We start from the raw sequence: 24,528 nt of genomic DNA on the forward strand, positions 1-24,528 counted from the left end.
ACACCTCTACGCTCTAAGTTGGCACGCAGCTCGTCATCAGACTGCAGAAGTAGGTCCCTATGGAAAATAACACCCTGGACCATATTTAAACTCTTATGTGGTGTGATGGTAACATTAACATCCCCCAACTTGTCACAAGCAAGCAACCTGCGTGACTGGGCGGAGGATGCTGTTTTTATCAAAACTGATCCAGAGCGGATTTTAGACAAGCCCTCCACCTCCCCAAACTTGTCCTCCAAATGCTCTACAAAGAACTGAGGCTTCATGGATACAAAGGATTCCCCATCAGCTCTGGTACAGACGAGATACCTGGGCGAATACATGTCACTACCATTCACTGCCTTTCGTTCCTCCCATGGTGTGGCCAGGGATGGGAACAATTTGGGGTCATAAACGTTAGCTTTAAAATGAGCCCTTGAACGCTTAGAGACTGCTGGTGGCTGGCCACCAGCAAGAGATGATGTACCACGCTTCATTGCGGGACATCCGCCCTGATGCCACCTACTCCAACCAAGGGCCCTCCCCATGGGTGCCACCCAGCCACAGCAAGAGCCACCTGGCAGGATGGCCATTGCCGGGAGTCCTGTGCCCCAGGGAGATGGACATTTACTCCTTGGCATACATGGGGAGTAAACGGCGCAGACATCAGTAGAGCGATCCCTGTGTTATCAGGGGGCTACAATCAACAGGGTACATGGCGGCCCCACCACATCGGACTGGCTACCGTGCTGGATCTTAGGTGCAAAAATGTATAAGGTCGTCGTTGCAGCGGAAAGCAACACTGCACAGTGCAGCGTGGTAATCGCACCCAGGGACGTATCCTCGCCCAAGAGATGGAAAACTAGTGGGACACCATTACAACGACGAGAAAGCCGGCTTAAGGTCTCAATGCACGACAGATACAGTGCACATTGTAAGGCGCCCTTCCCCAATCGGCTCGCTCTGCGGAAAAATTTTGAAATATGGCGGTCAAACCCAAGAGGGGACCATCACATAAGGCCGAAACGTTTGAGACTTCTTTTTTAGTCGCCTCTTACGACAGGCAGGAATACCGCGGACCCATTCTTACCCCCGAACCCGCAGGGGGGCGAATCTCATGTACCCTTATGCCATTGGCATGACCAGTTATCTTGCATGCTGCCAACTTTATTGTACAAAAACTTCGTCAAAAAACTTTAGTGACACTGCATAGTGAAGAAGAGTCTACATCAACGCAAAAGACACTTCAAACTCCTTAATTTCTTCTCCTCAGGATAGAAGTAGTACACTAACAGACAATCTGAGAATTATAATGAAGAGTAATGGCTTCAGAAGTCTTTAAATGGGATGGGGACATAAGGAGTTCAATACACCATACTAAGTCCAGCCATTCCATATCAATCTCATGGTCCTACCACTATGGTTATTCACCATTTCTCATGTCCCACAGACCTCTCTCTCCATGGAAGCCATGTAATGCAATTAATTTAACATAAAACCAACTTATTCGGCTCATCCTCTGGGATTGTCTTAGATGCAAAATTTTCCTAGGCACACTACCAACAACAAAATTTAATACATATTGAAAAAGTTAAACACTGAAAGGACAAGTCTCCTACCACAGCACCCCCCCCCCCCCCCCCCACACACACACACACTTCTATCACAAACAAATATTTTATATTGTACTAAGTCTCCTACACTAAAATGGCAACAACAAAACTTATTTTTGCTATTTCCTCTCAACATTAGTCTTCAGAATATTTTACTTAGGAACTACTTATACATTATTGAAATTTTCTTGTGACCTTTTTGATCCTAATCCATCTTAATCCCTTACTCGTTCCTGTCCTATGCACCTGTAACTTTATTTTATTTTTTTCCCCCCAATTTTATTTCCCCTATGGTCTATTCTACTTGTGGAGAATACTTAGATGCAGAGATGATATGCACTCTCTGCTGAAGTAGAAATTTAGGCAAGGAGTATATCCTGTACAAAGGGGAAATGTTGAGAATTGGTTTAATAAATGTCGAAAGACTGACAGATGAACAATAACAGGCAAAAAGGAAAATATACTGAGCATATTACATACATAGTTAAAGGTAGATGTCCAATAATTCTTATGTCAATGCAAATACTTACAAATTCAATATGAATGTGAAGAGGAAAACATGTAAGGTAATAGCTGATATCAAGTACTTTCAATTGCTGATTCTGTCATGGGGCTTTTATAAGTACTTTACGTGTGGTTATGTCATTAGAATGAATACTGAACATGCTACAGTCAAGGGACCATCTCAGGATTTGCCTTAACCAATTAAGGTGAAGTATAGGAAGCTGGTATCCTGGGGGTCATACAGGAATATGAAGAAAGGTTGGAAATATAGTTTGGTTCCACATGGGGACAAGAAACAAACTGAATAGTATCTGAGTAATCAACATCAAATATTCAGCAGAAATTGATAAATTTCCAAAGCTTTGTTTACCGTATTACACTTTAGACCAGTATGTGTTGAGCAAAGTTGTGAGGGTTGGAAAAGACCCACTGCAGCTCAATAGTCATAGTAGACAGTTGCTGCAAAAACAAAGAGAGCTGTATCACAGATTTAAAGAAAGTCAAAGTCTAGCTGACCAGCAACAGCTGCCTAAAGCCAAAATGAACATTAAATGAACTATGTGAGAGGCGTTCAATGAATTTTAAAGTAAAATTTTATCAACCAATCAGACAAAACACCTTAAGCAGTTTTGGTTCTATGTCGCCAGTAATTGGATCAAAATAATCTCTTTAGTCATTCAGTAACCATATTGGAACTCACTCAGAAAAAAGGGGGAACAACAAAGAGTACCAAACAATCAGGAATTAGTGCTGGTAATTCCCATTTTCAAGGAGGATTGTGAAACAGAACCACAATTATAGAACTACACTGAAGTGACAAAAGTCTTCGGATACCTCCTAAGAACATGTCAGACCACCTTTTGCCTGGTGCAGTGCAGCAACTCGACATGGCATGGACTCAACAAGTCGTCAGAAGTCCGCTGCAGAAATACTAAGCCATGCTGCTTCTATTGCGAAAGTGTTGCTGGAGCAGGATTTTATGCACAAACCGACCACTTGATTATGTCCTGTGAATGTTCGACAAGATTCATGTCAGGCGATCTGATTAGCCAAGTCATTTGCTCAAATTGTCCAGAACGTTCTTCAAACCAATCACAAACAATTGTGGACCTGTAACACTGCTCATTGTCATCCATAATAATTCTGTCATTGTTTGGGAACAACAAATAGTCTCCAAGAAGCCAAACATAAGCATTTCCAGTCAATGATCGATGCAGTAGGTCCAGAGGACCCAGTCCATTCCCTGTAAACATGGCCCACACCATTAAGCAGCCACCACCAGCTTGTGCAGTGCCTTGTTGACAACTTGGGTCCATGGCTTCATAGAGTCTGTGGTACACACTAATCCTACCATCAGCGCTCTCTCTCTCTCTCTCTCTCTCTCTCTCTCTCTCTCTCTCTCTCTCTCTCTCTCTCTCTCTCTCACTCCCCCCCCCCCCCCCCCCTTTTTGTGTCATCAGTCTTCTGGCTGGTTTAAGGCAGCTCGCCACAAATTCCTCTCCTGTATCTATCTCTCCAAAGTAGAACTTGCAACCTACGCCCTCAATTATTTGCTGGATGTGTTTCAATCTCTGTCTTCCTCTACAATTTTTGCCCTCTACAGCTCCCTCTAGTACCATGGATGTCATTCCCTGATGTCTTAATAGATACCTTATCATCCAGTCCCTTCTCCTCATCAATGTTTTCCACATATTCCTTTCAGATTCTGCACAGAATGTCCTCATTTCTTACCTTATCAGTCCACCGAATTTTCAACATCCATCTGTAGCACCACATCTAATACTTTGATTCTCTTCTGTTCCTGTTTTCCCCCAGTTCATGTTTCTTTACCATAAAGTACTGTGTTCCAGACATAGTCTCAGAAATTTCTTGCTCAAATTAAGGCCTATGTTTAATACATGCAGACTTCTCTTGGCCAGGAATGTCCTTTTTCCCAGTGCTAGTCTTGCTTTTGATGTCCTCCTTGCTCCGTCCCTCATTGGTTATTTTGCTACCTAGGTAGTACAATTCCTTAACTTCATCTACTTTGTGACCATCAATCCTGGTGTTAATTTTCTAACTGTTCTCATTTATGTTACTTCTCATTACTTCCGTCTTTCTCTGGTTTACTCTCAATCCATACTCTGTACTCAATAGACTGCTTATTCCATTCAGCAGATCATTTAAGTCTTCTTCATTTTCAGTCAGGATAGCAATGTCATCAGAAAATCTTATCACTGATTCTTTAACCTTGCATTTTAATTCCACTCTGGAACCTTTCTTTTATTTCCATCATTGCTTCTTCGATGTACAGATTGAACAGCATGGGGTCATCAGCTCTTACTAACTGAAATCAGGACTCCACTGACCTGGCCATGGTTTTCCAGTCATCTATGGCCCAACCAATATGGTCAAAAGCCCAGGAGAGGCACTGCAGGTGGTGTCAGGGTGCTAACGAAGGTGCTCGCGTCAGTCATCTGCTGCCATTGCCCGTAAGCACTAAATTTCATTGCAGTGTCGTAACGGATCTGTTCATCATACGTCCCTCATTAGTTTCTGGCGTTATTTCACAGTGTCACTTGTCTGTCAGCACTGACAACTCTATGCAAACACTGCTGCTCTTGGTTGTTAACTACCTAGCGATTTCAAAATAGTGTGTTCCATTCATCTAGCTCCAGCTACCTTTCTGCATACAAAGTCTGAATTCCCATTGTTAGGGCATAACCACATCGGAAACCCGTTCACATGAGTACAAATGAATGCTCTGCTGATTCACTGCCCTTTTATACCTCGCACACGCAAGACCAATATCATTTGTATATACGCATATCGCTGTCCCAGGACTTTTCATCTCACTGCATGTCATGGGCGTCAATCTATTGTAGAAATATGGAACTTACTTTATTCTTTCTCACGTTTGGAGACTAAGGATCAAAAATGGTTCAAATGGCTCTGAGCATTATGGGACTTAAAACTTCTGAGGTCATCAGTCCCCTAGAACTTAGAACTACTTAAACCTAACTAACCTAAGGACATCACACACATCCATGCCCGAGGCAGGATTCGAACCTGCGACCATAGCAGTCGCTTGGTTCCAGACTATAGGGCCTAGAACCGCTCGTCTATTCCGGCCAGCCAAACTAAGGATCTCATCTATAAATATCAACAGAGTTTGCGAAACTCTGAGCAATGTAGTCAAACTGTCCAGGTTGGTGTCATGCTGCTTGATTTACAGAAGGCATTCAGTACAGTTCTGTACCACTGTATTGTGAACAAAATATGACCTTATGAAGTATATGGTAATATTTGTGACTGGATTCAGGTCGTCTTTGCAGACCTAACTGTCTGTCTCTAATAGGATGAAACCAACACACGTAAAAGCAAATTTTGGGAGCAGCTCAAAAGTGTTTATTTTTATTCTGTTATTTTACATGTCTAGTTCTGTATGACCAAATTGAGGAGCAAATCTAAATGGCCACGGGATGTGTCAGTGCGTGAAATTGCAACAAGACAGTAATAACAGATAAAAAAAAATGTTTCTGAATCCTAAAAAGACAACCATCTATAATGTTATATAAACACAAACAACAATATGACATAGAAAGCAGCTTAATTTATCAAGGAACTCCGACAGAATCGAAGGAGTGAATCATGATGAAACTCTTCAGTTTACATTTGAAAGTGCATAGATTACTGCTAAGATTTTTAAATTCTTGTGCTAGCGTACGGAAAATGGATGCAACAGAATATTGCATGTTTTTCTGTACGAGAGCCAGGGAGGTACAACCCTAATAAAGACTGGATTTCTACCTCGTATTAACTGAGTAAAAGCTGCTAATTTAGGTGTGTGTATATGTGTAGACCAATGTCAAAAGACACAGATTAATGAACAGGAGTCAACAAGAGGTCTGAATTCAGAGCACTTATTGCCAAAACCACCTGTTTCTGAGCCAAAACTATCTTTTGGGACTGGGAATTTACCCCAAAATGTAATATCATACATCATAAGCAAATGAAAATAAGCAAAGTACAGTACTTTTCTTGTCAAACTACCACTTACTTCAGATGGCATTCTAATAGTACAAATGGCAGCATAAACTCTTTGAACAAGGTCCTGAATGTAGGCTTCCCATGATAAGTTTACTATATCTGAACAAACAGAAATTTTAACTTCAGTTTCACTAATCATACACCCATTCTGCAACACCAAAATGTCAGGTTTTGTTGAATTGTATGTTAGAAACTGTAAAAACTGTGATTTAGTGTTAGTTTATTTTCAACAAGACATGAACTTTTATCTTGAACTGAACTATTTTGAACAGTGCCAACATCGTACACATCACCCTTTACTACCAAAAGCTAGTGTCATCAGCAAACAGAGATATTTTAGAATAACCTGTAATACTATGAGGCTCATCATTTATATAAATAAAGAACAGGAGTGGCCCCTGTACCGACCTCTGAAGCACCCCCATTTAACCATGCCCTACTCGGACCCCACCCATAGCCATCCTCCAACACTGTGGAGAATGACCTTTTGCTGTCTGTCCTTAAAGTAAGAGGTGAACAAATTGTGAGCTACTCCCCATATTCCATAATGGTCCAACTTCTGAGCAATATTCTGTGGTCAACACAATGAAACATCCGTATTACATAAAAAAAGGATGCCTAGTGTTTGTTTAATCCATCAAGTACCTCACTGAGAAAACAGAATATACGCAGCCATTTCTAAAAGGTTGTTCTGAGACAATACTGCAGTCTATATAGAGGCTGCAATGCCTGAAGACTTTTGCAAAACGTAAGATGATTGGAGCAAGGACTGACAGTTGACCCTGAAAGTAACAGTAAATATTGCACCAAGAAAGATGTAGAGATTCAATACTGTTCAATTACTCTTGAGTTGTGATAACTCACAGGAAACAGCAACAACTATAAAATACCTTGAAGTAACCATCCAGATCAATCTAACTTTTTCTTTAGCAGAATTTTAGGGAAATTTAATTCATTCATGAAAGAACTGGCTTACATAACATTTAAGACCAATAATTCAGCATTGTTCCTTAGGTTGGGACATTTACCAGGTCGGATTAACACAGAGTGATCCGTAAGTACTGCTGGGATACAGAAGATAACGGTGTGGAAACTACAAATCATACAGAAAATAAACACTACCAGTGGACAGATTCGTTCCAAGTTTTATTGCTTTATGGGCACCATTTGTGACATGGTGAATGACAATATATGCATACAATTCACTGAAGTCACTGCTGCTGTGGCAGGAAGGTCCAACACCAGCAGTGCACTTTGAAAATTTGTTCACAGATGGTCCATCTACAGGCACTAACTAATCTGATATAACAATGCAGAGCGGATAATTTTTCAAAACTCTCCAATATGCCTGCCTCCTAGTGGCACACACTGCAACAATGCCACGACATGTATTACGAATCAATACTTTAAGATATGTTCTATCATAGCTCTGCTTCCATTTTTCTGTAAGTTATAGTTTTTGCACAGTCATCTTCTGAAGCCCGGGAGATACTTATGAATAGCCCCATAAAGAAGAGAAGATCAGTGCCACATTTTGTCATGGGATTGTTTAGCAAATGCGAGAGCATTACAGAGATTCTCCTTTACAGAGAGTCTCAACAAACTTCAGCAACGAACACTCAGAGAGGTGATTTAAATCGCCTCTATAAGAAGAGTCAGGCAACGTATTGCTTCGTGCTTAATATATAATGCAAAATAGCCACAATGAGAAAATCAGTAATTAGAGGTCATATAGAGATTTATTGTGTGTTTTCCTTCCATGCCTCATTCTAGTATGGAATTTCTGATTTATTCACTAGACCAGCAGCGGAGTGTGCTGATTATTTGAACGTATCATGTAAGTACGCCCACTAACCTATCATCACACAAGAGAGAGAAAAAAAATTGAGTTGACAGGACAGAGAACTAACTGCAATACTTTACTGACATATAAATTATGATGTAGACTGTTTCGAATCGGTACATAAAAACATAACTGTATTTCATATCACATCCACAGAAGTTGCCTTTAAAATTTGAAACATGTATGGAAACTAAATAAAACAAATATTGCAGTGCAGCAAGAAAAAGACAGTTTGAAATTAACAAAGAAATGGATGTTGGTGAGAGACAGTCTGAAAAAGTTGGTTAAGACTGTTGCTGGATAGGTTGCACTAAAAAATAATTGTTAAGAAAAGAATTTTATACTCTGTGCCATTTCAGAGATAATTGGCATTGAAGATAGACAATGAGGGCATTGTGTGTGCAAATTCAAGTGATCTGCCAGAGATAGTGTCAACAAACATGTTCTTTGTTTGGCTTTCTAAAACAAAACAAGAGAGAGTTACAAAATTTGGACAGATAAAGGTTGAGCAGTCTTGTATGCAATCATCTACACCACGATAACAACGGACTCAAACTGTACCTGGTGGGCCTCTTGAATTGGTGCACATAATTGTCCGATAGCTTAACTTTAATGCTAATTAACTCAGAAATGGCACAACATACTGAACTTTCTTCTTAATTATTTCTCAACACAACCTATCCTGCAACATCCTTACAAGTTTTCAGGTTGTTTATAGCTACTTTGTACAAATAATGATAGACTACTACTATACACAAACACATGTGCACTATAACCTCTTCCAATACAATATGTAATTAAAATATATCAGTAGTATTTTTCTCTGTATTAAGATGCACATTCAATTAAGATTCAACTCATTATGTTATATGCACAATACTTAGGCTTTCATAAATTTACCTGATTAAGTCAGATACCCTTAATGAATGAACTATTAATAGTTATTCCAGCATTAACAGTTATTAGCTCTTGCCAGAAATAATCATTCATTTGTAACTTGGGAAAATTAATCACTATTCTCTGAAGAGAAGAAGAGACATTGAGGCCAGACAGGCAAGTAGGAAGACCAAATGTTGGCGTAACTAAGTTTATGGACAATACTGCAAAAATTTTGGTGAACTCAGATTGATTAGTTACTTTTTGCATGTTCCGCAATCACACCTGCAACCTCTCACTATGGTGTGGAATGAGTCAGTTCATACCATCTCACCCTCACATTCCAATAACATTCAGCAAAAGCTATTTCAGGATGTCGATCACTGTTTACAACAAGAAAAACTTTGTTTACTTGAGTCTAGCAGAGGAAAATAATGTTAAATGTTACTGTAATTGGCAAAACATTACAATACAACTTAGCACATAAATCGTGAAATACTTACCCGTATAATTAAATATATCAAACTCGAGATCCTTTGGCAGTGGTTTATCTACTGAAAGGTGCATAGCTAGTCCTTCCAACCAAACCTCCATAACCTCAAATGGAGGCCTGTATAAAAAATAAAAAATAAGTCAGTTTCATAATACATTCAAAACTCCAACTAATACTTTCAGGGTATGAGGGCATTAAGAAGCAATATTTCCGTAGATGTTTCTACAGTTACTTTCATAAAAGGAAGTTTGTTCCTTGAAGAAACATTACTGTGGGTTAATTTAGATACATGACTGCCACTTCGCTTACAAGTTAGACAGGTAGAGTAGTGTTTCATTACAAAATACGTGTTGAATATACACTCCTGGAAATGGAAAAAAGAACACATTGACACCGGTGTGTCAGACCCACCATACTTGCTCCGGACACTGCGAGAGGGCTGTACAAGCAATGATCACACGCACGGCACAGCGGACACACCAGGAACTGCGCTGTTGGCCGTCGAATGGCGCTAGCTGCGCAGCATTTGTGCACCGCCGCCGTCAGTGTCAGCCAGTTTGCTGTGGCATACGGAGCTCCATCGCAGTCTTCAACACAGGTAGCATGCCGCGACAGCGTGGACGTGAACCGTATGTGCAGTTGACGGACTTTGAGCGAGGGCGTATAGTGGGCATGCGGGAGGCCGGGTGGACGTACCGCCGAATTGCTCAACACGTGGGGCGTGAGGTCTCCACAGTACATCGATGTTGTCGCCAGTTGTCGGCGGAAGGTGCACATGCCCATCGACCTGGGACCGGACCGCAGCGACGCACGGATACACGCCAAGACCGTAGGATCCTACGCAGTGCCGTAGGGGACCGCACTGCCACTTCCCAGCAAATTAGGGACACTGTTGCTCCTGGGGTATCGGCGAGGACCATTTGCAATCGTCTCCATGAAGCTGGGCTACGGTCCCGCACACCGTTAGGCCGTCATCCGCTCACGCCCCAACATCGTGCAGCCAGCCTCCAGTGGTGTCGCGACAGGCGTGAATGGAGGGACGAATGGAGACGTGTCCTCTTCAGTGATGAGAGTCGCTTCTGCCTTGGTGCCAATGATGGTTGTATGCGTGTTGGGCGCCGTGCAGGTGAGCGCCACAATCAGGACTGCATACGACTGAGGCACACAGGGCCAACACCCGGCATCATGGTGTGGGGAGCGATCTCCTACACTGGCCGTACACCTCTGGTGATCGTCGAGGGGACACTGAATAGTGCACGGTACATCCAAACCATCATCGAACCCATCGTTCTACCATTCCTAGACCGGCAAGGGAACTTGCTGTTCCAACAGGACAATGCACGTCCGCATGTATCCCGTGCCACCCAACGTGCTCTAGAAGGTGTAAGTCAACTACCCTGGCCAGCAAGATCTCCGGATCTGTCCCCCATTGAGCATGTTTGGGACTGGATGAAGCGTCGTCTCACGCGGTCTGCACGTCCAGCACGAACGCTGGTCCAACTGAGGCGCCAGGTGGAAATGGCATGGCAAGCCATTCCACAGGACTACATCCAGCATCTCTACAATCGTCTCCATGGGAGAATAGCAGCCTGCATTGCTGCGAAAGGTGGATATACACTGTACTAGTGCCGACATTGTGCATGCTCTGTTGCCTGTGTCTATGTGCCTGTGGTTCTGTCAGTGTGATCATGTGATGTATCTGACCACAGGAATGTGTCAATAAAGTTTCCCCTTCCTGGGACAATGAATTCACTGTGTTCTTATTTCAATTTCCATGAGTGTACTTTGGATTTGCCAAAATTAAATGTATCAAACACATTGTTAAATATGAGATGAATTCTTAATTCCAGTCAAGTTTTACAAAAACAGCAATGGGGAACGTATTTTTCCTTTTCATTAACAAGTTGTCTGGTCACATTGAAAAAGTTTTCATCAAGTATGGGATTTAAATAATTTTGGAGCTACCAAGAAAATCGTGAATTCCTTGTAACTGCAAAACATTTGTATGCAATATGGAGATCACTGAAGAAAATTTTGTGGGACTAATGTTTTAGCCTAGGGAATCATGCAAACATGTATACAGTACCAATAGAAATATATAACCACAATAATTTTAACAGGAAAGAAGGGGGAATTTAATAAAATAAAATATGGATTCCAACTTTGTAGCAATAGAGTAATTCTAACACTTTGCTACTTGTAATTGAGAACTATGTTATTTGTCAGAAATAATCAAATGCTTTTGTCATCACATGACAAATTGTGGTGCTCTGTAGCTCATACTATGACTATTAATTTGAGGGCCCCTCAGTTGCCAGTTAAAACAAACTAAAACTGAAAATACTGCCCACAGAAGAGAACAAAACGTAAGTAGATAGTGTCATATGTTACCATCGCAATGAAGTTTGTGCAAAACAACAAAATCCTTATGATGAAGCTGTGGCTTTAAAATTTAAATTGGGACTGTAAAAATACTGTATAGGTAGTAGGCCAAATTTACTATTACATGTTACATATATTTCATTGTCTTGGTTTGGGAAGAATAGCCACTATAGCTAACACTAAATACACACATCAAAAAAAGTTTTGCATCACCTCAGTTCTGAGAGTTCCAGAACCTGTACAGAAAACTGGAATAGAGATCAACATAAACATCATTTCTGCCCTTTTTACTGCTCATGAACACCATACATTGCGTGCTGTACCACCGTACAGGGAGACCTTCAGAGGTGGTGGTCCAGATTGCTGCACACATTGGTACCTCAAATATCTAGTAGCACGTCCTCTTGCATTGATGCATGCCTGTGTTCGCTGTGGCAATGTATCCACAAGTCCATCAAGGCACTATTGTTCCAGATTGTTCCACTTCTCAATGGTGATCCGGCATACATCCCTCAGAGACTGGTGGGTCATGTCATCCATAAACAGCCATTTTCAATCTATCACAGGCACATTCGATGGGGTTCATGTCTGGATAACATGCTGGACACACTAGTCAAGCGATGTCGTTATCTTGGGAAGTCCTTCACAAGATGTGCATGATGGGGGCACGAATTATTGTCCATGCAGACAAATTTCTTGTCAATATGCTGCATATATGGTTGCACCATCAGTCGGAGTATGGCATTCACATATCGTACAGCCATTATGGCCCCTCCCATAACCACCAGCGGCGTACATCGGCCCCACATAATGCCACCCCAAAAAAGCAGGGAACCTCCACCTTGCTGCACTTGCTGGACAGTGTGTCTAAGGTCAGCCTGACCGAGTTGCCTCCAAACACATCTCTGACGATTGTCTGGTTGAAGGCATGTGCGACACTCATCCGTGAAGAGAATGTGATGCCAATCCTCAGCAGTCCATTTGGCATGTTGTTGGGTCCATTTGTACCACGCTGCATGGCCTCATGGTGCAAAGATGGACCTCGCCATGGCAGTTGGGAGTGAAGCTGCGCTTCATGCAGCCTATTGCACGCAGTTTGAGTCTTAACGACATCCTGTGGCTGCACGAACAGCATTATTCAACATTATGGCACTGCTGTCAGGGTTCCTTCGAGCCATAATCTGTCGGTAGTGGTCATCCACTGCAATAGCAGCCCTTGGGTGGCCTGAGCAAGGCATGTCATCGACAGTTCCTGTCTCTCTGTATCTCCTCCATGTCCAAACAACATCGCTTTGGTTCACTCCGAGATGCCTGAACACTTCCCTTGTTGAGAGCCCTTCCTGGTAGCCAGTAACAATGCTGACACGATCGAACCGCGGTATTGACCGTCTAAGCATGGTTGAACAACAGATAACACGAGTCGTGTACGTCCTTCCTGATGGAATGACTGGAACTGATCGGCTGTCGGACCTCCTCTGTCTAAGACACTGCTCACGCATGGTTGTTTATATCTTTGGGCAGGTTTAGTGACATCTCTGAACAGTCAAAGGGACTGTGACTGTGATACAATATCCATAGTCAACATCTATCTTAAGAAGTTCTGGGAACCGGGGTGACGTGAAACTTTTTTTGATGTGTGTAGTTTTATACACTGACGACAGCCTCTCAGCCTAGCTGTTTTATCAAAGGAATTGCATCTTGCGTGCAGTACAGTAAACTTAGATACTGCAGAATCAGCACTAACACAAAAAGAACTTTTGTCAACATTAACTGCTAGTGGGGACTTAGCCCTACCACAGTCTCCACGACAATTTTTTTGATGTTCCATCTCATGATACCAATGTAGTCTCATGGCCTGGGAGAAAGATCACTTCTAAACTTCAAATGAAATTGCTCAAGGCACTAACACTCATTTACTGATTGAATTTAAGTACCTCAAGCAGAGGATGATTTCAAAGAGCCTCTGATCACTTCCAACTGTTGCTATAATAAGTCTCTCTTGGGAGTGTGATAACCATCAGAATACAATCATTCTCACCACTTTTACAATGGAACTTTTAGAGGCTGTTAAAGCTAATTCTTAACACATATACAATTCCCACACTATTATGAAATGGATGGACTGCTACTCACTGTAAAGATGACACGCTGAGTTGTAGACAAGCACAACAAAAAGACCACTATGCAATCAGCTTTCGGTCAAAACAACCCAACCTGCTGTCCACCAGGATGAAAAGCCACCACCAAACAGGACCACCCGCCGGCACAACATGAAGCTGAACATAACAGGCTTTATTTCAGTGGCTTCATCAGACTTCCTCCTACTTCATATGCCCACATCACCTCACTGTTATTGTGTGTTGTCCTCTACCAATACACCTGCCCATAATTTCCCATTTCCTGCTATTCTCCTTCCCCCCCCCCCCCCCCCCCTCCCTCCAACCCCCACTGCACTGGGAAGCCTTCTCCGGCTGCCATTTAGTCCAAGAATGCTCTACTAGACAGAGCTATTCTATCCATCCCCACCAGTACCCAGCTGTGTCTCCCCCCCCTTCCCCGTCCCCTTTCACTGGCCTTCACTCCTGACTGCTGCTTTCTTTCAGTGCAACACTTACAATCCAGCATCAGATAGCGGTCATGTATGCGTGAGGTGTGCATGCTTGCTCGTGTGTGTGTGTGTGTGTGTGTGTGTGTGTGTGTGTGTGTGTGTGTGTGTGTGTGTGTGTGTGTGTTTTTCTTTTCTGAAGATCACTTTGGCTTGAAGCTAAATGTGCTACTGTCTTTGCATCATGCCCGCCCGCAACTCAACATGTCGCCTTTACAGTGTATTTATCCTTTTCATAGTACTGTGGATATTCCAACATCTGAAACTTCTTTATTCATAGATAAAACATAAAATCTGTCCTTTAAGCGTCTTTTCAAACAATATTTTAAATGTGTTTCACATACAAATTAAGTATTCAGCAGAAACACATCATAATTTAACCCAAACCTCACTGAGCATAGTTTGCTCCTAATTTAATGGACATGCTCTGCATGATCAGAGTGCTACTTTGCATTAATTTTGCCTTTTACTTCACACCAAAGTTGATTATGTATATACTGTATACTTAATTATGATGGTATATAACAATGTTTCATGTCATGAGCAAGCCTCACTAAAATTCTCTCTTTGCTTCTGATTATGCATGTTTTTAGTAAGCTGAATGAAGATTTGTATATGAAAATTAGGTGTTTTATGTCTTCAGTGGTTTTAGTGTTTGACAACTTATGAGTCAATGTTTAATTGCATAATGAATAGCTTAAATGCTGTATACTGATTTGACTTCACATCATACGTAATATGCTTTTTCTTTCGGGTTTCATATTCTTTATAATCATTACCATCCAAGGTTCGTTGGTAGGACCAGATAAGTGTAGGAAGACAATCCAATCAACTGGACAAGTTTGGCCACATAATAGGAGAGAAAAACATTTACGGAAACCAAAAGGAGAGTAACTACAGTGAAGGAAACACATTAACAGGAACATAACTACAAGAATCTTTCAAATACTTTTAACACCAATGATGTGTGTCAAACCACAATTAATAATGACACCTAAGTCCTGCAAACTACTTTTAGTGTCTCCCATTCCAGACAGTGAATGGAAAATCTGTTATTCAGCTCTCTGTTATGATTCTCTCTACACTAGAATGCCTAAGTGTTTACCACCCAACCACATTCCTCTATTACAGAAGAAATGGTTCTTTTAATGTTCCTGTCTTGTCTCATAACTGCTCACTGCCCAAGCCCAAACTTGCTTCCCACTTCTCCAGTGCCTTCATTCCCTCACCACTCACGTGAACATTTGTTAAATGCCTTTTTTATGTTGTCTGAGTCTTATGATTCTCTTCAACAGTCTTTGAGCCATCATCTAGTTCCTACACACTACTGTAAAACCACCCAAATGGCTGTCTTGGAATTTTTCATAATAACCTTCTCAGATTGGTCCACACATTTTCATCCTCTTTGCAAAATTTTAAGTTTACCATTCCTATGCCATACCCCAACCCCCCATAAACCTTGTTGATTGGGAAGCTTGCGTGCCTCAACGATACAGATAGCTGTACCATACGTGCAGCCACAACAGAGGGATCTCTGTTGAGAGGCCAGACAAACATGTGGTTCCTGAAGAGGAGCAAGCAACCTTTTCAGTAGATGCAGAGCAACAGTCTGTGCGATTGACTGATCTGGCATTGTAACATTAACCAAAACGACCATGCCGTGCTGGTACTGTGAACGGGTGAAAGCAAGGGAAAACTATAGCCATAATTCTTCCCGAGTGCGTGCAGCTCTACTGTATCGTTAAATGATGATAGCACCATCTTGGTTGGAGGTAAAATAGTCCCCCACTCGGATCTCTGGGTGGGGTCTACTCAGGACGTCATCATTTTCAGGGGAAACAAAAGTGGTGCTCTATAGATCTGTGCGTGGAATGTTAGATCCCTTAATCAGGCAGACAGATTTTAGAAAATTTAAGAAAGGAAATGGATGGGTAAAAAGTTAGAAATAGTGGGAATTAGTGAAGTTCGGTGGCAGGAGGAACAGGACTTCTAGTCAGGTGAATGCAGGGTTTTAAACACAGGACCAAACAGTGGTAATGCAAGAGTAAGTTGAATAATGAGTTTAAAAAAAATAGGAATGCAGATAAACCACTATGAACAGCATAGTGAACATATTATTGTAGCCAAGAGAGAGACAAAGTCCACAGCAGTACAAGTTTATATGCCAAATAGCTCTGCAGATGAGGAGAAGACTGAGGAAATGTATGAGACAAAAGGAATTAATCAGATGGTGAAGGGAGGGTTAGGGGATTGGTTTGGGGAAGGAGACCAGACAGAGAGGTCATCGGTCTCATCGGATTAAGGAAGGATGGGGAAGGAAGTCGGCTGTGCCCTTTCAGAGGAACCATTCCGGCATCTGCCTGGACTGATTTAGGGAAATCACGGAAAACCTAAATCAGGATGGCCGGACGCGGGATTGAACCGTCGTCCTCCCAAATGCGAGTCCAGTGTCTAACCACTGCGCCACATGATGAAAAGAGCCGAAAATTTAACAGTCATGAGGGAATGGAAATTGATAGTAGGAAAAGAAAGAGAAGGAAAAGGAGTAGGTGAATATGGACTGGCGAAAGGAATGAAAGAGGAAGCCACCTAGTAGAATTTTGCACATATCATAATTTAATCATAGGTAACACCAGCGAGGGTCTATACAAGGGCAACGTACTTGAGGACAATATTATGAAAGCGGAAGAGGACATAGACGAAGACGAAATGGGAGATACGACACTGCATGAAGAAAAATAGTCACAGCATGGAAAGACCTAAGTTGAAACAAGGCCCCGGGAGTAGACGAAATTCCATTAGAACTACTGATAGCCTTGGGAGAGGCAGCCACAACAAAACTCTTACCATCTGATGAGCAAGACGTATGAGACACGCGAAATACTCTCAGGCTTCAAGAAGAACATAATAATTCAAATCCCAAAGAAAGCAGTTGTTGACAGGTGTGAAAATTACTGAGCTATCACTAGCATGGTAGCAAAATACTAACACAAATTCTTTACAGACAAATGGAAAAACTGGTAGAAGCCAACCTTGGGGAACACGAGTTTGGATTTTTGTAGCAATGTTGGAACACTCAAGGCAATACCGATCCTATGATTTATCTTAGAAGATAGATTAAGGAAAGGCAAACTTACGTTTCCAGCCTTTTTTTTGTAGACTTAGAGAAAGCTTTTGACAATGTTGATGGGAATGCTGTCTTTCGAATTCTGAAGGTGTCAGGAGTAAACTACAGGGAGTAAAAGTCTATTTACAATTTGGTCAGAAACCAGATGGCAGTTATAAGAGTCGGGAGGCATGAAAGGGAAGCAGTGGCTGGGAAGGGAGTGAGACAGGGTTGTAGCCTATCCCCGGCGTTATTCAATCTGAACATTGAAGAAACAGTAAAGGAAAGTAAAGAAAAATTTGGAGTAGGAGTTAAAATACATTGAGAAGAAATAAAAACTTGGAGGTTTGCTGAAGACATTGTAACTCTGTCAGGCAGCAAAGGATGAGCAGTTGAATAGAATAACCAACGTCTTGAAAGAAGAATATAAGTTTAACATCAACAAAAGCAAAACGAGGATAATGGAATGTAGCCGAATTAAATCTGGTGATGCTGAGGAAATTAAGATTAGGAAATGGGACACTTTAAGTAGTACAAGAGTTTTGCTATTTGGGGAGCAAAATAACTGATGATGGTCAAAGTAGAGAGGATATAAAATGTAGACTGGCAAAGGCAAGGAAAGGGTTTCTGAAGAAGAGAAATTTGTTAACATCGAATATAGATTTATGTATCAGGAAGTCGTTTCTGAAAGTATTTGTATGGAGTGTAGCCATGTATGGAAGTAAAACATGGACGATAAATAGTTTGGACATAAAGAGAATAGAAGCTTTCGAAATGTGGTGCTTCAGAAGAATGCTGAAGATTAGATGGATATAGCACATAACTAATGAGGAGGCACTGAACAGAATTGGGGAGAAGAGGAATTTGTGGCACAACTTGACTAGGAGGAGGGGTCAGTTGGTAAGACATTCTGAGTCATACGGTGTCACCAATTTAGTAATCGACAGAAGTGTGGCAGGTAACAATCATAGAGGGAGACAATAAGCAGATTCATAAGGATGTAGGTTGCAATAGTTTCTTGGAGATGATGCTTGCAGAGGGCAGTGTACCATGGAGAGCTTGGTCAAAGCAGTCTGGACTGAAAACAACAACATGCCATGCCATGCCATGCCATGCCATGCCATGCCATGCCATGCCATGCCATGCCATGCCATGCCATGCCATGCCATGCCATGCCATGCCATGCCATGCCATGCCATGCCATGCCATGCCATGCCCAATCCCCCCCACCCTTTTCTTTGCAGTGGTTGGAAAATTCACAACCTCCAGTATGTGTGTTATCCCAGCTACCTGTCTTCATGTGAGAGCTCTTAGAACTTGCTAAGCTGCTACAAATACCCAACTGCAACATCTGCAAGTCTTCTTACTCAGCTTCAGAAATGGGAGTGCTACTTAATTTTTCTGTTGCTGTTCACTACCAGACATAAATTTTCCTAATAACTTACGATTATTTAAAAGGAATTATTGTTTCTTGAATTTGATTGTATGCAGACGAAAATTTTAAGTTAATTGTTGCAATCCACATCAAAATCAGACCAACAGTTTGGGCCCTTATCAATTTTCAAGCTAGTGAAGCAGTAACAATCAGAGACTCACATGGGAGCCATGTTTCCCATGCTTCAAAATGGATGCAAGGAGGAACACACTGGTGAGCAAAGATGATGGCAGACTGAGTGGTGTAAGTCACTGATTTGATCCTTAGAGGTTCCATGTGGAAATGCCAATGTGGCTCCTTGAATTTTCCAGAAGGCTGGCATATGTCCATACTTCGAATTTAAAGAGAAGTAAAACACCATTAATTGAAGGGTTGGGAGAAGTTGATTCATCAGTTTCCTGAAGTGGGGAGGATATGAAACTGTACAGCAAAAACTGCAATACAAGCTAGATAAGCAGACAACAAAATTTTTGTAATGACTTATTTAAGTGGTGATAAGCATTTGTTACATTTTGTAATTTGAAGACCATTCAGATTGAACCTAAGAAAACTAATGAAAATGTCACAGACAGTAGAAAATTTATTTGCAGCTGTAACAGTCTCTTGTTATAGGTAAACTGTGACAGTGTTCAACAGACTAGATGGTGTCAAGTAACTTGTGATAGAAGTTTGATTGCCTTTGTCAAGCAAAATGTCAAATTACAAATGCAGTGACCTGTTACTGTGAACACTTGTTTGACCTTTACAATGGCATAACTTCAGGCTTGAGACAGGATTAGACAATTATTAATACAGTTTAGAGTCAAGTCATTGTGTCTTTTCTCATTTTCGTGATAATAATCTGGGCTATGCTCAATAGCCTGCCATGTGATTTTCTCAATGCTGTAAAGATATTCAGTGACAGCTGTCTGGTAGCAATGCACGTGTAAAAGGTGGGTGCTAAAGTACAACTATTGTAACAGGCACCTGTAGAAGCAAGTACCTAACTTTCAATTTGGCATTTAATTTTCCATGAGTTATGTGAATTCTTAGAGAAAACATTGGGAAGAAGGTTACCTTTCGTTAAATTTGGGCAAGTTCCTGGGATCCTGGTGTGGGGCACAAGTTATTTCAAGCAATACATCAAAATTTTTGTATACTACTTTAATTGGAGGGACACAGCCTCAACATGTAGTCTGATTTTTCTAGTCTAGTAAGGTACTTAGTTATGGGCTAACCAGCTTCTTCCATTGTGTATAATTTATGTTGAAAGTAAACAGATGTGCTACCAGGAGCAGCACTGTGTCTAAGGAAGGCACTTATAATGACAGTTGATTCTGCACCACTACTCTATTGCAGCTGAAAGGAAGTGCCTTTTGAATAAGAACAGCAAACGTTTGATGACAAGGCAACAAGTCAACTGAATCCTCCACCGGAAAACACATCTGGTGTGTCATGTAATAGGAATCTCTTACCGACGCACCTAACTTTTACACCTGGTAAGAGAATGAGATATGCCTCTTTGCCCAGTTTACATATTTGTATGAATGTGAACACAATTCCTCCCATGGAAATGATGAAAACGTAATAGCTTGTCAGCTAAGATGCAACAAATGAACGCAACAGTTTCACCATCGCACACTTTCTCTGTGCTCTGTCAAAACATACATTTTTAACATCTGAAGTTGCATTATGTTTTTGAAGCCTTGACTCTTGAATTCCTTTGTTGTAATGGAGTTCACAACCGTTTGTTGTTTCCATTTGTGTGAGATGTCCATGAAGTATCTTATCTGCTCTCACTATTCATGCTTGCTTGTGACAGTAACGTATTCTTACCACACAAATGATATTCTATAACCATTGTGTAGTATGCCAAGACTACAGAGCGTGAATAAACATTTCAATAATGGGACAACCAGTTCATAATATTGTGAAATAAATAAATATAAATGGCACAAGGGAGTTTTGCTTTATAGCCCAACACTGTGACCACGTAACAATGCTCGTCCTTGGACCATTCACTGTTGCTATTTTGCTTTTTTCCCACAGTTCGCTATTTTGCTTTTTTCCCACAGTTCGCTATTTTGCTTTTTTCCCACAGTTCGCTATTTTGCTTTTTTCCCACAGTTCAGTACACCTTCTTCCTGTTTTCATGCTTGATCTGTGTTCAGCTGTTGACAGGCTATCCACTGGGCCATTGTAACATTAAGTACGGCAACACCCTTACAAACTTTTCAGGCAGTTCCTGACCATACAAATAATTTTTTTCTGTTAAGGAGCAACACCATTTACACATCTGTGATTTAGTGTTTCTTGGCATTATTTTTCTTTTCCCAGCAGATTTGATGATTACAAAATCTAGAGATTACTGATTTAGGCTTCTTGTGGGCATTCACAGCTGTGCCATCCGTACCTGGAAATAACTTTTTGCAAGTTAGGAGAAGACTTTCTGGTTGCTGGAAATAAGGTAACAGGTTTTGCTTTCCATTCATGCTATATTGCAGAGTGGGACACTATAAAATGCCAGTCAACTACAAGTATAAACAAACTAGAACTGATGTTCACTAATTTGAGATGTAAATTAAAATGTGTACATTATCTGAAACAATATGTAATGAAATAGTTCATCTGAATACAATTCACTGTGAAATAGTATTTATTACGAAATTTCACTTTTCTACATTATGAACCAGAATTTTAAGCTACATCTGCATGTACTGCAGTGACTTCATCCCCCCCCCCCCCTCCCCCCTATGTTTTATATTTATAACAAGCACATTGCCACTCTAATACCCAACATCATAAGAATGACAGGTACCTTTTATCTGGGTTGAGATCACAGCAAAGGAAGGCTACCCGATAGAAAGGTTCAGGGCAACTGCAGCAGAACTTCTCACGGAACACCTTTTGATTCAGGCCGAAGTCTGATGAGCGTGGCAAGTAGTCTGGATCAGCATGAACTCTACCAATTATCTGGAATAAAAACAAACAGGCTACTGAGTTCATAGAATGACACTCACTCAACACCTGGACAGAGCTTACACACTGAATGTGATTCTTACAATTTAACACTGAAGTCTCCACAGGAAAATAGTTACATATAGTAAAACGCGTTGAACATAATTCCTTGGTGACACACTAGACTGGTCCAATTTGAGATAGAATGTCCTTGCCTTCCACAGACTGAAAAAGTTTTTGACCCAGCCAATCATCTCTTCAGATTAACATGGACTACGTATCACAGTATGACTTCATCTTCCCACATTCTTAAAGACAAAAGTAACAGCCAGGAGAGTGGGGAAAAAAACAGAGATCAATTCTAGACTAACATTTGAAAGATGAACTCATGCGGACACAAACATTACAGAAATCTGTCTCGCGTGTGTAAACATTACTAAACAAAGGCACTCTGCATGCTACAGCTTTGGAATTTACCCCATAAAATGCCTGATGTCTCGAAAGTTATTAGCAAGGAAACATTTTCACATCTTAAAATCTCAATAACAATGTGATTTATCTTCATATGTATGTTTTATTATTTGAGGCACCTAAGAATATATAAAGCAATGTATTAAGAAAAGGAATTTGCCTTGGCCAGATGAAAATAATACCATTTACTTTTCACGGAGCATGACATGAACATAAAAGAAAGCTTCTTCACTAAAATGTAGTCATGAGGACAGTCATGAACAGCATGTGCTAATAGGAGAGATGATCACAAATTTCCATGCTACCATTTCATATTTTAGTAACCAATGAAGGAAGAAAAAGTAAGTGAAAATGAAGTTACACTTCTGAAACATGTTAAACCATCCAAGTATGGTATAGCAACATGAGCATAATTTTCCAGCCACAAATAGATATTTCCTTAAGGCGCTCATTTCTTGTAGCCTCTCCACAAATGTGCTTTGCACTTTTCTTTCATTTATGACGACATGACAATACTAAAAGCTCTTTTATGAATTTTAAAAGTTGGTACAGCATGTAAAAAGACGTGAAAAAATGACAATGCCTTTATAGTTAAAACCTAGTAGGATTAAAATATGATCCTGTAATACTGTACCAAGGCAGTTATAAAAGCAAAACTTACAGCTTGTCACCACTAAGATGTACAGAAGGGCTGTCCACTTTCACTTCTCTGGACGATGCCATAATTAAAGTGAAACAAAAGTCTTAAAACTAATGGCAAAAAATACACTGCCCGTAATGTCTGCAGACAATATAGTAACCTGCAGAGATTACTTCATAAATAAAAACAGGATGCTCTAGATCATCTCTTTAATCCTGTTGCGCACAAATGATGAATATGAATGTATGATAGGCTCTGAGATGACAAAGGGTCAAGACAGGCTTCAGGACTTATGTGAAAAGATTTTTCTTGGTAGCGTCATTCCAAAAGACCAAGCAACAGAGAAATTCCCTAGAAAGGAATGCTAGGTTAAGAGAAAAACCTATTTAGAAATAACCACATGAACGTCGACAAAAATCTTGTTGCTGGAACATTTATCTGGGGGAACGCTATTATATGACAGTGAATGATGGACAGCAGTTTAAGTTAGGAAAATACAAACCAGTGGCAATGGCAGCATAGTGGTGGAGAAAAGTTACAACAACAATGTGGGCTACATAAACGGCATGAAGCTGTAATGAATTAGTAAAGACTCATCTCTACCTAGACAAAAGGACAAAATAAATTTTCAAATTCTTTCACTTCCTTAACATAACATTCAGAAAAACCCAATGGAGGGGAATAGTGTTATGGTGGGAGGGAGGGAGGGAGGGAGGGAGGGAGGGAGGAAAATTAGGGTTTAATAACCCATCACTATGGAGATCACCTGAGACAGGGCACAGACTCAGACTGATTCAAGTATAAGGAAGGAAGCCTGCTGTGCCCTTTCAAAGGAACTATCCTGACATTTGGCTAGTGTGAATTAGTAAAATTATGGAAGACCTACATCTGGATGATTGGATGCAGATTTGAACCATCATCTTCCCAAATCCCAGTCCAGTGAGCTAATCACTGTATCACCTCACTTGGTGGTTAGACTGAGGGAATTAGATTAGGATTCGAGACTAAGAAAGTAATAGGTAAGTTTTGCTACTTGGGCAGTAAAATAACTGAAGCTGGATAAAGCAGAGAGGATATAAAATGTAGGCTGGTAACACCAAGGAAAGCATTTCTGAAAAAGAGGAATTTGTTGACATACAATGCAAATTTTAATGTTAGGAAGTATTTTTTGGAGCAGGGCTTCACAGCAAAGGCGCTCCAGGAGCAGACAGCAAGTGCAGGTCTGTGAGAGGCGAGTACTGTAGCCCCCTCTATCACCACAAAAAATAGGACAGGGAGCCTCACTGACACAAATGTAAACAAGAAAATTGATCATGAATGAAATGCTTAGAAAAATCTAGATGCCTTTACAATCCTTGTCAATTTACACATTAATTACTTCAAGCAGCTGATCAGCACAAATTGAGTATGGAAAGTTTTTTTTTATTTTTTATTTTTTTTATTTTCCCATTCAGTTAACTGCAAATCCTAATTTCTTTCTCCGTCATGACTGACACCCATCTCTAGACATGGAAACTAATAAATTCCATGACAAACCTATATTTTCTACATTCCCTTCAAAGTTGTCAAGAATGCTACATCCAGACGTGTGCTTGCAGCCTCTACAGTTTTATAG

The 24,528-nt window shown here is 40.9% G+C and overlaps 1 protein-coding gene across 4 annotated transcripts in view; it reads right to left on the reverse strand.

The window, feature by feature from the left end:
- The window catches only part of LOC126284706 (LIM domain kinase 1), a 184,128-nt gene that overhangs the window by 9,690 nt on the left and 149,910 nt on the right, over positions 1-24,528 (reverse strand). For all 4 annotated transcript variants that reach the window (XM_049983838.1, XM_049983837.1, XM_049983836.1 and 1 more), the window contains 2 exons: positions 21,663-21,817; positions 9,348-9,454 (listed from right to left, as the gene is read on the reverse strand). In XM_049983838.1, coding sequence (XP_049839795.1) covers positions 9,348-9,454; positions 21,663-21,817 — 262 coding nt within the window. The remainder of the gene's footprint in view (positions 1-9,347; positions 9,455-21,662; positions 21,818-24,528) is intronic.

This window comes from Schistocerca gregaria, chromosome 8, assembly GCF_023897955.1.
Source record: "Schistocerca gregaria isolate iqSchGreg1 chromosome 8, iqSchGreg1.2, whole genome shotgun sequence".
NCBI lineage: Eukaryota > Metazoa > Arthropoda > Insecta > Orthoptera > Acrididae > Schistocerca > Schistocerca gregaria.